Source organism: Moschus berezovskii, chromosome 20 (genome assembly GCF_049115385.1).
Source record: "Moschus berezovskii isolate FMDL1 chromosome 20, NW_MosBer_1.0, whole genome shotgun sequence".
Classification (NCBI taxonomy): domain Eukaryota; kingdom Metazoa; phylum Chordata; class Mammalia; order Artiodactyla; family Moschidae; genus Moschus; species Moschus berezovskii.
In genome coordinates, this window is record NC_142479.1 from 46,110,229 (window position 1) to 46,125,685 (window position 15,457).

The 15,457-nt window shown below is 50.7% G+C and overlaps 1 protein-coding gene across 2 annotated transcripts in view; it reads right to left on the bottom strand.

Moving 5' to 3' along the window:
• The window catches only part of SLC47A1 (solute carrier family 47 member 1), a 31,130-nt gene extending 18,112 nt beyond the window's left edge, over positions 1–13,018 (bottom strand). Inside the window, exons 1-4 of one of the 2 annotated variants that reach the window (XM_088828942.1) lie at positions 12,799–13,018; positions 3,258–3,359; positions 1,650–1,718; positions 19–167 (exon numbers count right to left, since the gene is read on the bottom strand). In XM_088828942.1, coding sequence (XP_088685068.1) covers positions 19–167; positions 1,650–1,718; positions 3,258–3,359; positions 12,799–12,933 — 455 coding nt within the window. In that variant the 5' untranslated portion in view covers positions 12,934–13,018. The remainder of the gene's footprint in view (positions 1–18; positions 168–1,649; positions 1,719–3,257; positions 3,360–12,798) is intronic. The other variant, XM_055407403.2, reaches the window with a different exon arrangement.
• Positions 13,019–15,457: the final 2,439 nt, after the last annotated feature.

Here is a 15,457-nt window from a genome sequence, read left to right on the forward strand (position 1 = left end):
GGGGGTGGCCCATCTCACCTGGACACGGCTGGGTCCTGCCTGCAGAGCAGCAGGATGAGCTGGGTGTTGAGGAAGAGGGCCCAGCAGGGCAGACAGCAGAGCAGCAGCACCAGCACGCCCCGCTGCAGGATGACGCCCACGTGCTTCTTGTTCTGGCTCCCAAACGTCTGTGTGCACAGTCAAAACCAACTCATTAACACAGAAATGGCACCCTCACTGTCCCCCAGAGGCCTCCAATCACGCCTCATAGAGAGACAGATGGCCCCAGAGACTGCTACATTTTAGCTATCAGTGGTTCTCAAACTCGGCTGCTCATCAGAATCACCTAAGGAACATTTCTTATATCTCTGATATTTCATTGTTAGGGTATAGAAACACAACAGGTTTCTGTATATTAATTTTGTGTCCTAGAACTTTACCAAATTTATTGATGAGCTTCAGGTGTTTTCTGGTGGCGTCTTTAGGATTTTCTATAGCATCATGTCATCTGTAAACAGTGACAGTTTTACTTCTTCCTTTCCAATTGGAATTTCTTGTATTTCTTTTTCTTCTCTGATTGCTATGGCTGGGACTTCCAATACTATGTTGAATAAAAGTGGAGCAAGAGGGCATCCTTGTGTGATTCCTGATCTTAGAGAAAAAGGTTTCAGCTTTTCACCATTGAGTATGTTAGCTGTGACCTTATCATTGTTGTTTGGCCACTCAGTCGTGTCTGACTGCATCCCCATGGACTGCAGCACACCAGGCTTCCCTGTCCTTCACCATCTCCTGGAGTTTGTGCAAACTCATGCCATTGAGTCAGTGATGTTATCTAACCATCTCATCCTCTATTGCCCCTTCTCTTGACTTCAGTCTTTCCCAGCACCAGGGTCTTTTTCTGTATGGTCATTATTATGTTGAGGTATGTTCCTTCTGTGCCTCTTTTCTGAAGAGTTTTTATCATAAATGGATGTTGAATTTGGGGAACATTTTTAAATCATTGATGACAGGGGCTTGATAAAGATAAGTCTGGACTTAATTGGTCCAGAGTAGGTCCCAGACACCAATAATTTGTAAAATCTCCCCATGTCCATGTAATCCTAATGTGCAGTCAGGGTGGCCTCACCTGGAAACCTATTAGAAATATGATGTCCTGGGCCTCCCCCTCCCCAGACCTACTGATGCAGAAACTTGGGGATGGGGGAGGCGCTGGAGCCAGCTCCCATCACTTACAAAACCCACCATGCACATCCCTCCCCAGCCAACTCAGTGACATCTTGGGCAGCTTGAAATTAGCCACTGGGACCGGCATATACAACCAGTCAGGACATTCCCCACCCAACCCCCGAGACCTGGTTCTTCAGGCTTATGGCTGGTGGGGGGCCCCCAAGTGACTCTTGACACACATGTGCATTTGAGGACCCCTGGACATACGAAGCTCCGCAATGTTGGAAGTGATAAAAGGGACTTTTATAAAACATCCCCTATCTGCCAAGATGTAGCAGTAGGGCAGACATGCAGAAAAACACCACTTCCCAGACCAGAGAGACTTGCGGCCACACTTCGGAGGCAGCAGGAGAGCTGAGAAATGTGGCAAGGGTTTTCCCTGGGGGACTCCACCCTCCAACTGGGGCAGGTGGGGAGTGACCTGACCTGGGGCTGCCACTCACCTGGGAGATGAGCGTGTCACAAGCAGAAGACAAGCCAAACCCGACCGAGACACCAGTAACGTTGACCACCTGGGAACAAACCAGGGAGGAGCTGGGGGCAGGCTCCCCGTCTGCCCATCAGAGCCCTGGAGCCCTCAGCACTCCACCCGGAGCCTGTGCACAGACCTCCCCATGCCCTGAATTAAAGGACAGACACAGTGCTGGGAGGAAAGGACATTCAAGGCCGTGGTGACCACACTGCATTATTCTTTCTCAGGCATTTGTTCCCCAGGTCTTGGGCACCTTTTTCCCAGGTTCCGAGGACCATGAACCCTTCTTAAGGGGCCTGCGGCATGGCACAGAGCAGTCCTGGGAGAACCCACTTGCTAGTGACCAAGGATGACCCACACAACGCCCTGAAGGACTCTGCGAGAGCAGGAGCAAGTCTCAAAGCCAACTCATGCCTTCCAGTGTCCACAGCACCCCCAAACCAGGGAAGTCTGAGGCCCTGCCTGCCTCTACCTGCTACCCCCCGAGTCTGCGGGAGGCACCAGGGACAGCAGTCCCTGCCAGGCCCAGCCTGGAAACACCAGCTCTCCTGCACTTCCGTGGCCAAGAAGGATCTGCGGGAAGCTTGGTGAGTTCCCCAAATATCCAAACATCAAAGACCAAAAAGGATAATTAAACCAGGGTTGTCCATGCTGCTCCCTGAAAGCAAAGCAATCCATGAGCCCCTGGGGATGGTTCAGAGCACTTTGCAGGCTCAGAGGTGGCAAGTTCAAATGCCCGAGGGACCAGGTGTGGGAGGCCAATGCATGCCTTTCAGAGGACACACCTGAGGCAAGAACTTCAGCGAAACATCTGCTGGCCCAAGTGAACAGGCCGGCAGGGCCCCCAGGCCAGCAACCACGGCTGAGGGTAGCGACACCCCTCTGTGGTTGTGGGGCTCACTTCTGGGGTACAGAGAGGACTGGTTCCTCATGATTTTTAAAATGTTTATTATTTAAATTTTTTAAAGTTTTATTATTATTTGGGGGGGGTGGGCTGAACTGGGTCTTTGTTGTGGAGCAACAAGGGATCCCCACCAGGGATCCAGCCCATGTCCCCTGCACTGAAAGGCAGATTCTTAACCACTAGACTACCAGGGAAGTCCCTCCCCCCGATTTCAGGTTTGGACCCGGGCACACAGGGTTTCATGTTCTGGCATCTTGGGACAAGAGCTGGGGGAGGGGGGAGGGTTTCTACTGGTGAACAATTCCCTTCTCCCAGATGTGGGTTCAGGGTGGGAGCCAGAGCTCCAGGGATGGCAAACTAGCTGATGTGGCAGAGAGAATTCTGGCCCTCCAAAAACGTTCCATCCGGAGCCTGGCACCTGAAGAAACACATACCTGGGGCGGTTCCCTGGGGAAGGAGAGGTAGGCTGAGGATGGAAACATGGTCACAGCCCTGCCCACACCTGGAGATTAGTCCAGTGAAACCCCTTTCAGACCAGTGCCTCCAACAGTGAGAGATTCAGACACGTATGTGTCTTCCCTGAAACCCCTAAACTCTGATCATCTGTAAAAGCCACAGGAGCAGATGAACACACAGACGGCTCCCTAGCTCTGAGCTGGCGAGCCCCATACATACAGCAATTGCCAGTGTGACAGCGTCCAGCTCCAGCTTCCCCAGGTGCCCACAGAACACAGAGCTCACAAAACCAATGAGGAACACCATCAACTGGGCCAGGAACTGGGAAGAGACAGAAAACACAAAGCTGCAGGCGAGGGCCGACCTGGCAGTGGAAGGAAGGGGCGGGCCTCCCAGGTGACCCCCACCCTCCCGGGGTGGGCTCGGACCAGAGGTAAGGAGGTCTGGCTTGCACGGAGCCTCCGCCAGCTCTCACAGGCAAACGAGCAGCCTCGGGTGGACTTCTTGAAAAATATGCAAGTTCATTTGCTACCGCCAGTATCATGTTTCTGAGAACTTCCAACTTTTAAAATTTATTTTTCAATGTAGATTCTGATACCATAGACTGAATGCCTATTTCCCCTGAAATTTCTAGAGGCTGCCTCCTGGGATGACCCTGTTGTTATTTCAGATTCCTCCTAAGGGCCGAAGAGAACAGCTTTCAACAGCCAGCAGAACAGTCCATGGAGAGGAACTCCTGAGGCGGAGCTGAGGCTACCTCAATGGAAGGCCAGTGGGGTCTGGAATGTTGGGGCAAATCATTACCAGTCTGCCAGCCATCTCAGATTCCACAAAGCCTCCAATATGAGGGCAAATGCAGCTTGGGGAACACGGAATCATTCTCCCTCACCATTCCAGAACTTTCCGCCTCACCTCTGGACACTGACTTATGTCCTCAGGTTAATTTAAAACCACCTTCTGTGACCCGCCAGGTTTGGGAGGTGCAGGACTTCCCGGGAAGCCCATCTCTCCTGGGATCCCCTGTGGTCCGAGAGGGGAGATGGAATCAGTGCCTGAAGACGCATGTCGACCCCACACACCCCTCTCAAAGTGCACACTCGGGGCTTAGGGAGCTTGTGCGGGTCCAGCCAGCACTGCTGCCGTCAGTCCTTCGAGGGTGAAGGCTCCTCCAGTGAGCTCAGGTGAGGCTCCCAGTGACCCTAGTCCTCACCTCTGTCGAGCCACAATGCCATCGGCCAGTGCCGCAACCACGTGGGCATCGAACCTGGCCCTGCTAGTGACGGTACAGGTGACCGCCTGCTTTCCCTCCCTGCACCTGGGGACAGACAGGTGCATCTCTGCAGGTGGACCCAGATCAACAGACCATGAGAGGCCTGCTCTTAGCTGTGTGTGCACAAGTGTGCATGCGTGTGCATGCACGTGCGGGAGCAAGGGTGCATACATCTCCACATCGAATTCCAAACCTCAACCCAGTTCCTGCTTCCCCTGCTGCAGAGACCAAAGTTGCGCACTGCAACTAGAGAGATGCCCCCGCCCAGCATCCTGGAGAAAAGCCCACACAGCAATGAAGACCCAGCACAGCCAAAAATAAATAAATATAAATTTTGAAAAACGTTGGTATGAAAAACTCAATTCTGTAGACTCTAAAGTCAGAACCAGGGGCCCCCGTAGGCCTGTTCCCAGGAATTGGCCATGACTTAGTACTGTCCCCACCCTACAGATATTCTGTGGTTTCATTCACAGAGTTGGTATCTCTTTGATTGTGAATTTATATTAACTTTAAAGGTCACAGGGCCCTTATTTGGGTAAATTCAGCATCACTTTCAATCTTAATTTTTTTAAGCCTTTTTGTGCATAAACTACATCTACTTCTGCTTTATTGACTATGCCAAAGCCTTTGACTGTGTGGATCACCACAAACTGGAAAATTCTTCAAGAGATGGGACTACTAGACGACCTTACCTGCCTCCTGAGAAATCTGTATGCAGGTCAGGAAGCAACAGTTAGAACTGGACATGGAACAACAGGCTGGTTCCAAATAGGAAAAGGAGTAACACCAAGGCTGTATACAGTCACCCTGCTTATCTAACTTATATGCAGAGTACATCCTGAGAAATGCTGGCCTGGATGAAGCACAAGCTGGAATCAAGATTGCCAGGAGAAATATCAATAACCTCAGATACGCAGATGACACCACCCTTCTGTCAGAAAGCGAAGAGGAACTGAAGAGCCTCTTGATGAAAGTGAAAGAGAAGAGTGAAAAACTCTTAAAACTTAAACAGGCTTAAAACTCAACATTCAGAAAACTAGATCATGGCACTGGTCCCATCACTTCATGGCAAATAGATGGGGAAACAATGGAAACAGTGAGAAACTTTATTTGGGGGGGCTCCAAAATCACTGCAGATGGTGACTGCAGCCATGAAATTAAAAGACACTTGCTCCTTAGAAGAAAAGCTATGACCAACCTAAACAGCATATTAAAAAGCAAAGATTACTTTTCCAATAAAGGTCCATCTAGTCAAAGCAGTGTTCTTGCCTGGAGAATCCCAGGGACGTCGGAGCCTGGTCGGCTGCCGTCTATGGGATCACACAGAGTTGGACACGACTGAAGCGACTTAGCAGCAGCAGCAGCAGTCAAAGCTATGGTTTTTCCAGTAGTCATGCACAGATATAAGAGTTGGGCCATAAAGAAAGCTGAGCACTGAAGAACTGATGCTTTGGAACTGTGGTGTTGGAGAAGACTCTTGAGAGTCCCTTGGACCGCAAGGAGATCAAACCAGTCCATCCTAAAGGAAATCAGTACTAAATATTCATTGGAAGGACTGATGCTGAAGCTGACACGCCAGTCCTTTGGCCACCTGATGCAAAGAACTGACTCAGTGGAAAAGACCCTGATGCTGGGAAAGATTGAAGACAGGAGGAGAAGGGGACAACAGAGGATGAGATTGGATGGCATCACCGACTCAACAATGGACATGAGTTTGAGCAAGCTCTGGGAGTTGGTGATGGACAGGAAAGCCTGGCGTGCTGCAGTTTATGGGGTCGCAAAGAGTCGGACACAACTGAGCAACTGAACTGAACTGTCATAAACTTGCAAACAATAGTCATAGATCTGTTTTCCCCTTTTTCATCGGACTTCAATATTTCCAGAACACAGTGTCCGGTCACTCCGCAGGCCACATGTAAGCTGTTTCTGTGGCTTCACAGGTAAATGCACTCGTCTCCTCCATGGTCAGGTCTCTGGGCTGCTTCCCAGGTTTTGCTGATACAAATCACACTGCACAGAATGTCTTTCTTACTTGAGTGCGGCCAGACATTTTCTTAGGGTGAATGCCCAGTACACGCGTGGGATCAGTTGACCCTCTCAGAGCAGAGGGTGGGAAATACAGCTGAGCTAATCCATGAGTGCATGTGTGTGTGCACGTGCACATGTGTGTGTGTGTGCACTCTCAGTCGTGTCTGACTCTTTGTGACCCTATAAGCTGTAGCCCACCAGGCTCCTCTGTCCATGGGATTTCCCAGGCAAGAATACTGGAATGCATTGCCATTTCCTCCTCGAGGGGATCTTCCTGAACCAGGAATCAAACCCATGTCTCCTGCAGAGCTAATCCACTCAACTGTTGGGTTGAAGGTGGGTCAACCCAGTGGTGCAGTCCTTGGATGGCCAGACTTCCCACGCCCCAGCCTCAGGGGCAGCGGGGGTCCTGGCTCCAGAGTTCACATTTGCTAACTACACACCTGAGATCACCTGAGGGTGTTGATCAGAAGACTCTTGCCCAGTCCCACTTCAAGCGACAGAGTCCAGATGTCCATGGGGCTGAGGGATCTGTCTTTCAGCATACTCCCCCCAACCCTGCTATACTCGTCCAATCAAGAGAGGGCCGTCAAGGACCAGGCCTACAGAACCTACAGGGCTTGCTGCTAGGCCCACAGGTTGTTCCCCCAGAACCTCAAGGACTCCTGCCTGGGGTTCAGACAGGGCTAAGTGGACAAGAGAGATGGCCGGGCTGTCTGTGTATGTCTCTGCCTCCTGTCATGGAGACCCTCATTTTCTGGCCAGGAGGCTTTGGGAGAGTACCCCCTGGGGCCAGATGCCAGCAGGACAGCAGGTGTGAGCCTGCCCAGTGTGCCGTACCAGGCCAGTCCCCAAGGGCCCATCCTCACCCCATCCAGGGATGCCAGGAAGGTCAGCATCAGCAGCAAAGGTCGGCCTGGCAGGATGCCAGGTCACTGGGTGCACATACCTGAGGTAAGTGCAGGCAGGGGTCAAGCTGGACACCCAGCCCCCAGTCATGCAGCCAGGTCAGAAGCACAGTCAGGACCCAATCACCTGACTCTCAGAAGGTCGATTATCCAATATAGTGAAAATGAGTATACTACCCAAAGCTATCTATAGATTCAATACAATCTCTATCAAGCTACCAACGGTATTTTTCACAGAGCTAGAACAAATAATTTCAAAATTTGTATGAAAATACAGAAAACCTCGAATAGCCAAAGCAATCTTGAGGAAGAAGAATGGAACTGGAGGAATCAATCTGCCTGACTTCAGGCTCTACTACAAAGCCACAGTCATCAAGACAGTATGGTACTGGCACAAAGACAGAAATATAGATCAATGGAACAAAATAGAAAGCCCAGAGATAAATCCACACACCTATGGACACCTTATCTTTGACAAAGGAGGCAAAAATATACAATGGAGAAAAGACAATCTCTTTAACAAGTGGTGCTGGGAAAACTGGTCAACCACTTGTAAAAGAATGAAACTAGAACACTTTCTAATACCATACACAAAAATAAACTCAAAATGGATTAAAGATCTAAATGTAAGACTAGAAACTATAAAACTCCTAGAAGAGAACATAGGCAAAACATTCTCTGACATAAATCACAGCAGGCTCCTCTATGACCCACCTCCCAGAATATTGGAAATAAAAGCAAAAATAAATAAATTGGACCTAATTAAAATTAAAAGCTTCTGCACAACAAAGGAACTATAAGCAAGGTGAAAAGACAGGCTTCAGAATGGGAGAAAATAATAGCAAATGAAGCAACTGACAAAGAATTAATCTCAAAAATATATAAGCAACTCCTGCAGCTCAATTCCAGAAAAATAAATGACCCAATCAAAAAATGGGCCAAAGAACTAAACAGACATTTCTCCAAAGAAGACATACAGATGACTAACAAACACATGAAAAGATGCTCAACATCACTCATTATCAGAGAAATGCAAGTCAAAACTACAATGAGGTACCATTTCACGCCAGTCAGAATGGCTGCTATTCAAAAGTCTACAAGCAATAAATGCTGGAAAGGGTGTGTAGAAAAGGGAACCCTCTTACACTGTTGGTAGGAATGCAAACTAGTACAGCCACTATGGAGAACAGTGTGGAGAAGCCTTAAAAAACTGGAAATAGAACTGCCATATGACCCAGCAATCCCACTGCTGGGCATACACACCGAGGAAACCAGAATTGAAAGAGACACATGTACTCCAATGTTCATTTCAGCACTGTTTATAACAGCCAGGACATGGAAGCAACCTAGATGTCCATCAGCAGACGAATGGATAAGAAAGCTGTGGTACATATACACAATGGAGTATTACTCAGCCATTAAAGAGAATACATTTGAATCAGTTCTAATGAGGTGGATGAAACTGGAGCCTATTATACAGAGTGAAGTAAGTCAGAAAGAAAAACACCAATACAGTATAATAACGCATATATATGGAATTTAGAAAGATGGTAACAATAACCCTGTATGCGAGACAGCAAAAGAGACACAGATGTATAGAACAGTCTTTTGGACTCTGTGGGAGAGGGCGAGGGTGGGGTGATTTGGGAGAATGGCATTGAAACATGTATATTATGTGAAACAAATCGCCAGTCCAGGTTCGATGCATGATATAGGGTGCTCGGGGCTGGTGCACTGGGATGACCCAGAAGGATGGGATGGGATGGGGAGGGAGGTGGGAGGGGGTTCAGGATGGGGAATACATGTACACCCATGGCGGATTCATGTCAATGTATGGCAAAACCAATATAATATTGTAAAGTAATTAGCCTACAATTAAAATAAATTTATATTAAATAAATTTGAAATTGAAAAAAAAAAAAAGGTCGATTCTCTTCCACTCCTTTGGAGCACAGAGTACAGGCCAGGCATGGGAGCATGGATCTGAGTAAGGTGAACACCGTGGCTCCAGCCCCACCCCAGAGAACCCAGGGCATCACAGGGAAAGATGTTCAACATGGAGAAGCACAGGGGATCACACAAGATGGGCACTGCAGACAACACAGGAGCCCTGGAGTCACAGGAGTTTCTGCCGAAACCTGGATGGTGAGCAGGCAAGTGAACGGGGCCTGTCTGTTTGGGAGAATGTTCCAGGCAGGAGGGGGTGGAGTGTGAGGGATGGCTGGGGCTGGGAAAAGGTGAGGGCAGGGGGCAGTTGGATTTGTGGGATCTTAGTTCCCTGACCAGGGATGAAACTGGGCCCTTGGCAGTGAAAGCTCAGAGTCCTAACCACTGGACTGCCAAAGAGCTCCCACCTTCAGCCAAGGCTATTTTCTGCCTCCAGCAAGTCTGCTCCTGCGACATCTTATATAAGGTCACTGAACACCCCTGGCTCCTCATTCCCCACTTACAGGGTAACAGTCAGAGATCAGCCTGCAGGTTTGTGGGCAGGAAGCCAGTCTCTCAGATGCTCTTCTGCTTGGGGGGCGTTGTCACTAGTCTTTGCCCTGCAGCCCTAGACCCTCTCAACTCTCTCCCAGGTGAGCCTGTTTCCATGGAAATGGCAACCAGTGCCCTCTGTCTGGGCCTGGCTACCCCAGATCTTTTCCATCCTCACCAATGCACTGCACAGCCTGTGTCCCTGAGGAGCACGCAATCCCTCTTTGAGATTATTCTTCAGGACTGACACAGTTCAGTCTGGTGAAGAGAAGCTAATGAATGATGAGGAGAAAGCTCAGCTGAACACCTGAGGCCAGGTAACTTCAACAACTGCCTTCCCGCCCCAACAAATGCACAGTTTACCTAAATCGTTAAAGGAAAATGTGGCCCAGCCTCTGTTCAGATGTGCACGGCTCATCTCACATGCTTGCCTTTGTGTTCTGCGATATTCTGTCTTTATAGCCCTCATTTAAAGCTCACTGCAGATGTGGTACGGAGAAGGCAATGGCGAGCCACTCCACTACTCTTGCCTAGAAAATCCCATGGATGGAGGAGCCTGGTGGGCTGCAGTCCATGGGGTCACTAAGGGTCGGACACGACTGAGCGACTTCACTTTCACTTTTCACTTTTCACACATTGGAGAAGGAAATGGCAACCCACTCCAGTGTTCTTGCCTGGAGAATCCCGGGGACAGGGGACCCTGGTGGGCTTCTGTCTATGGGGTCACACAGAGTCGGACACGACTGAAGTGACGCAGCAGCAGCAGCAGATGTGGTATGTCCTTATCCCTCAACCTGATTCCTACATTGGATCCTCATGGGTCAGTGTTGATATGAGAGGCCTGAAAAGGACAGGGTGAACGGGAGACAAAAAATCAGAGAGAGGAGCCCCAGACCAGGGTCCTACCTAATGGATGGTGGACCCTCCAGAAAGCGAAGAGGGGGACCCTGAGCAGTCAATGAGGGGCAACTCTCCCCTCCCTCGTGCCCCCAGGAAACAGAAAATATGCGGATGTTCCAGAGGAGAGGGGAACAGAGAAAGAGAGGGACCAAGAGGGGCCGATATACAACCCATGACCAATTAAACAGGTGCTAGGACTCTATGACCTGACTGCGTAAAGCAGTCAGAGAGAAAACAGTCCCACAAATGGCTGCAAGGAACATGTCCCAACTCTCCGGTTATCTCAGATCATTTCGGAGATGTTTCCCTTTCGTTTGTCTCGGTTTTCTGTTTTTTCTACAAGGAACATAGATTACGCTCATTATTAACATCGTCACAGGCACATGACACAGGTGCACGGAGAGAAAGGGCAGGGGGCTGGCATGTCAGCCATGTGCTCACCATCCCTGCAGACAGACAGGTCCATCAAGGGGACTGGGTGACTCGGGGGGCCAGCAGAGACAGGGGCCTGCCCTGGGAGCGGCTGCATCTCAGAGGCTACCTTGTTTAGTTATTCATTTTGGGGGGGCTTCCCAGGTGGTGTTAGTGATAAAGAACTCACCTGCCAATGTAGGAGACAGAAGGTTTCGATCCCTGGTCAGGAAGATCCCGTGGGGAAGGAAATGGCAACCCACTCCAGTGTTCTTGCCTGGAAATACCGGGGACAGAGGAGCCTGGCAGGCTACGATCCATGGGGTCGCAAGCTGGACACAACTGAAGCGAATTAGCAGAGCAATAGCAGCTTTGTGTGTTTAGTTGCTCAAGTCGTGTCCGACTCTGTGACCTCATGGACCCAGGCTCCTCTGTCCATGGGATTTTCCAGGCAAGAATCCTGGAGTAGGTTGCCATTTCCTCCTCCAGGGAATCTTTCCAACCCAGGGATCGAACCCACGTCTCCCACATTGGCAGGCAGATTCTTTACTGCTGAGCCACTTGGGAAGCCTTACAGAGACCTTTCTCACAGTGACCTATGAGATAATGTTGGGCCAAGCATGGTATTATTATCCGCATTTTATGGATGGATAAGCAGAAGCCGGAAGAGGTTACCAGCCGACTCAGGTTCACGTAGCCATTTCCTAACCTCCCTTCTGAGATCAAAGCAGAGAACTGGACCCACAAGTAAGATTCCTAACCAGGTGTTCTTTTCCCTCTGGCTGCCAACAGCTCCCCGCTACATGGATTCTCAAGCCATGGCTTTCTCCGGGCCTCATCCCTGCCACCCGGTACAACACAATGGGCATCCCAGGATCCCACAAACAGCGGGGTCACCATCAGGTCACTCCTGTCTGCCTTGGCAGGTGCAGAATGTCTCATCACCCCAGCGCCCAACAGCTTGTGTGTTAGTCGCTCAGTTGTGTCTGACTCTTTGTGACCCCGTGGACTATAGCCCACCAGGCTCCTCTGTCCATGGGATTCTCCAGGCAAGAATACTGGAGTGGGGAACCATTCCCTTCTCCCCTTAGAACCATCCCAGGTTCCTCTTGTCTGAAGAAAGGGCTCCCCTACCCTGTTGATTTGAAAAACACCCAAACTGGCAGGAGAACAATGATGAGATTCTGTTTTGTGGGTGTTGTGGTTTCAAAATTCTAATTACCTTTAAATAGAAAACATAGAGTCCTAAACTGACAATGATAAAGGAGAAAAAAAAAAAACAACCCTCAGCCCCAAAGAGAACCACATCAAAAACGTTTTAAACACAAGAATTGAGGGAGGGCGTGTGGGGCAGGATGCCGCTAGTTTCCTTGGGCAGAGGCTGGTTTACTCAACGAAGAAATCGTCCTGAAGATGTGGGTCTAAAAGACACCGCTTCCCTCCTGGAGTTACTCCAGAGAGGCGCGTTCACGGCCGGAATCTCCGCAGTGTTTTGCGGTTCTGGTGGCTTCTGCCTGCTCCTCGGGAGCCCTCATCCAGAGAAGGCTCCGGAACGGGAGACTGGACGCGGCCGGTCCCGCGCCCTAGCTGGCCAGACGCGCAGAGCGGCCAGCGCGGCCCGGGCGCACGCGGAGGCGCCGGGACGTTCTCGCCTCCAGGCTCCCGGGACCGTGGCCCCGCGTGCGCCCGCCCGCCGCCTCCCGCTAGCTCTGCGCCCCGGGACCCCCGCCCCCGGGACCAGCCCCCGGTGAGGCCCCCTACTCACCGCGGGGCCCGCCAGGAACAGGAGCGCCCGCAGCTCCCGCCGGAGGTCGGCCAGCCGCAGGCAGCGCGGCGCGCGCCGCTCCGGGCTGAGCGCCCGGCCTCCCGGCCCGGGTGTAAGCTCCTCGGCCGCCTCCATGTGCCGGGCGCCGGCCGCGGGGAGCGCGCAGGAGGCCGAGGGGAGGACGGGCCGGGCCAGCCGCTCTCCAGTCCCCGCCCCGGGCCGCCCGCCGCCCACCGCCCACCTTGGGCGCGCCCCCGCCGCCCGGCCCAGGTCGCCCGCTTCCCTGGCAAAGGCCTGCCAACTCCGGGATTCCGAATACAAAGTTGAAGGAAGCTCCGGAAAGAAACAGAAAGTGGAAAGCGCGGTTGGGGCTGGGTCCTCTGGCCCTCGGGAGCCAGGCTCCCCGGCTCCGCGCCTCCCAGGGCTTGGGGTCTGAAAGCCGCGTGGAAGCGCTGGCGGGCTGGCCACTGAGGGGCCGCAGCCAGACACCTCCGGCTCCCGGAGAGCCTGCTCCGCACAGGCTGGGAGACAGGACTTGACTGTGCGGGCGCTGTTCTTCCCGCCCCACCCCGCCCGCTTGCGCCCGTTCCTTAACTTCGACTCCGCCAGGATAGCGCACAAGGCCACATTTTCAAGCGCCAGGACTCAGGTTCTCTGGTCTTGGATGTTTATCCATCAACTGGATAAGGGTATTGATTTTGAAAATGCTCCGTGAGAGAGTTGTGAGTTAAGTTTTATTGTGGGCAAAATGAGCTCTATAGCCTGGAAGGTGACATTTCAGAGAGCTCTGAGGAACTGCTCCAAAAATGGGGGGCTGGGGGGCGGGTAGAGGGGGGGTCAGTATTATGCACTATTTTAGTGAAGGGGGTCAGTGTGCAGTCAAGCACACTCTTTGGCAAAGGTTTGCTGCTGGTCAGGAGCAGATGTCCCCCTTCATGAATTTAGTGTTTTTCTAGACATGAGGAGATGCAAGAATTAGGCTCATAAAATATTCTCCTGAGAATATCTTCTGAAGTCTTGTTCTGCCAGGATTTTCCCAGAACAGACAGCTTCATTCCTGATCTCCACTCTGAAATCCTTTCAGGGTATGATAAAAGTTGGGGCTGCAGTGGCCAGTGACTGCATCCTGGTAGAGGCAAATGGCCAGTGCCAAGTGTTTGTTGGCAAGGGGACCAAGAGGCTGTGTGTCAGCAAACCTGGGCTCAGAAGACACCACCAGGGTCTATGGGGACAGTGCCAGCAACTTTCTGGTCCCTCAGAGCCTCAGTTTTCCCATTTGTGAACTCGAAACCATATCTACAACCGCCCTTTATGGTGAAGATTAAATGAGATGGTATGGTCCAGTGGTTGGAACTCTGCACTTTCACTGCCAGTGACAAGGGTTCAGTCCTCAGCTGGGGAACTAACATCCCTCAAGTCAGGTGGCCAAAAGAAAGAACGTATCTTTTTAAAAAAATGAGATGGACTATGTGCTCTCAGCCTGGTTGGTACATGGTAATTGCCTAAGAAAAGTTAGTCACCAAGACAAGAGTGATTTCAGTAACAAAGTTCCCTCTGTAAAGAGGCCCAACTTTAGAAAAGGGAAACATAAATCCTGAGAGGGTCACACAGCTGGAAGTCTGGCTTCAGGGATTTACAAGAAGGTCATGAGTGTTCTGCCTCCCCACCTGTCTTCCCCGCCCTCTTCTCTACATCATTTTAAAAATTAATTAATTTTTATTTTATTTTATTGGGTGCATGGAGTCTTGTCTTATTGAGGCATGTGGGATCTTAGTTCCATGAGTCTTTCATCGCGGTGTGCAGGCTTCTGTCTAGTTGCAGCGCTTGGCTTAGTTGCCCAGCAGTGGCATGCGGTATCTTAGTTCCCCCACCAGAGACTGAACCTGAGTCCCTTGCACTGGAAGGCAGATTCTTAACCTGAACCACTATGGAAGTCCCCTCCCCACTATTTGCTTTTCACTCCTCGGTTTCATCTTTCTCTGTAGGCAGCCCCTCTTTGCTTGTTCAGGAGGGTAGCCTCCCCAGTCCTCATTCCATCTTTCCTACCTTGTGATCCAGATAATAAGACCCTCCCCACTTCTGTTCGGGACTAAACAAACCAAAAATGGAGAAAATTGGTTGGCCCTGTTTAGGTTTTCTGCCAGCTTTTGGAACAATCACCCTGGCTAGGGAAATAAGGTCTTGTTTGACTGGACCCAAAACCTTTGGCTCAACTCTGTACCAGAAAGGTTGGGTGCTGTCTGTCACTGGCAAGAGTCCCACCAGAGTTACACGGAGGGTCCTGCCAGACAAAAATGCTAGGATGTATGGTAGATCTCCAAGCCCAGCTCTTTAATAGTCTTCTGGTATCCTGGCCAACATTAGAAGTCATGAAACAGCAATGTGATGTATAACTATTGAGAAGAGACCAAAGCATCATTCATGGTTATAATTCCAGACAGTCCAAAGAAATTACATGGGGATAAAGCTAATAGGATTAATTAAAGGAATTTTAAAAGTTGCTACACTTAAGTCCTTCAACAGATATGATCAGTCCTTTATGTTGGTAATAACATATATGAGAATACTGGAAGGAGAAAAGCCTCTTTCATGATTGTTATTGTTTAGTTGCTTGGTTGTGTCCGACTCTTTGCAACCCCATGGACTGCGGCATCCCAGG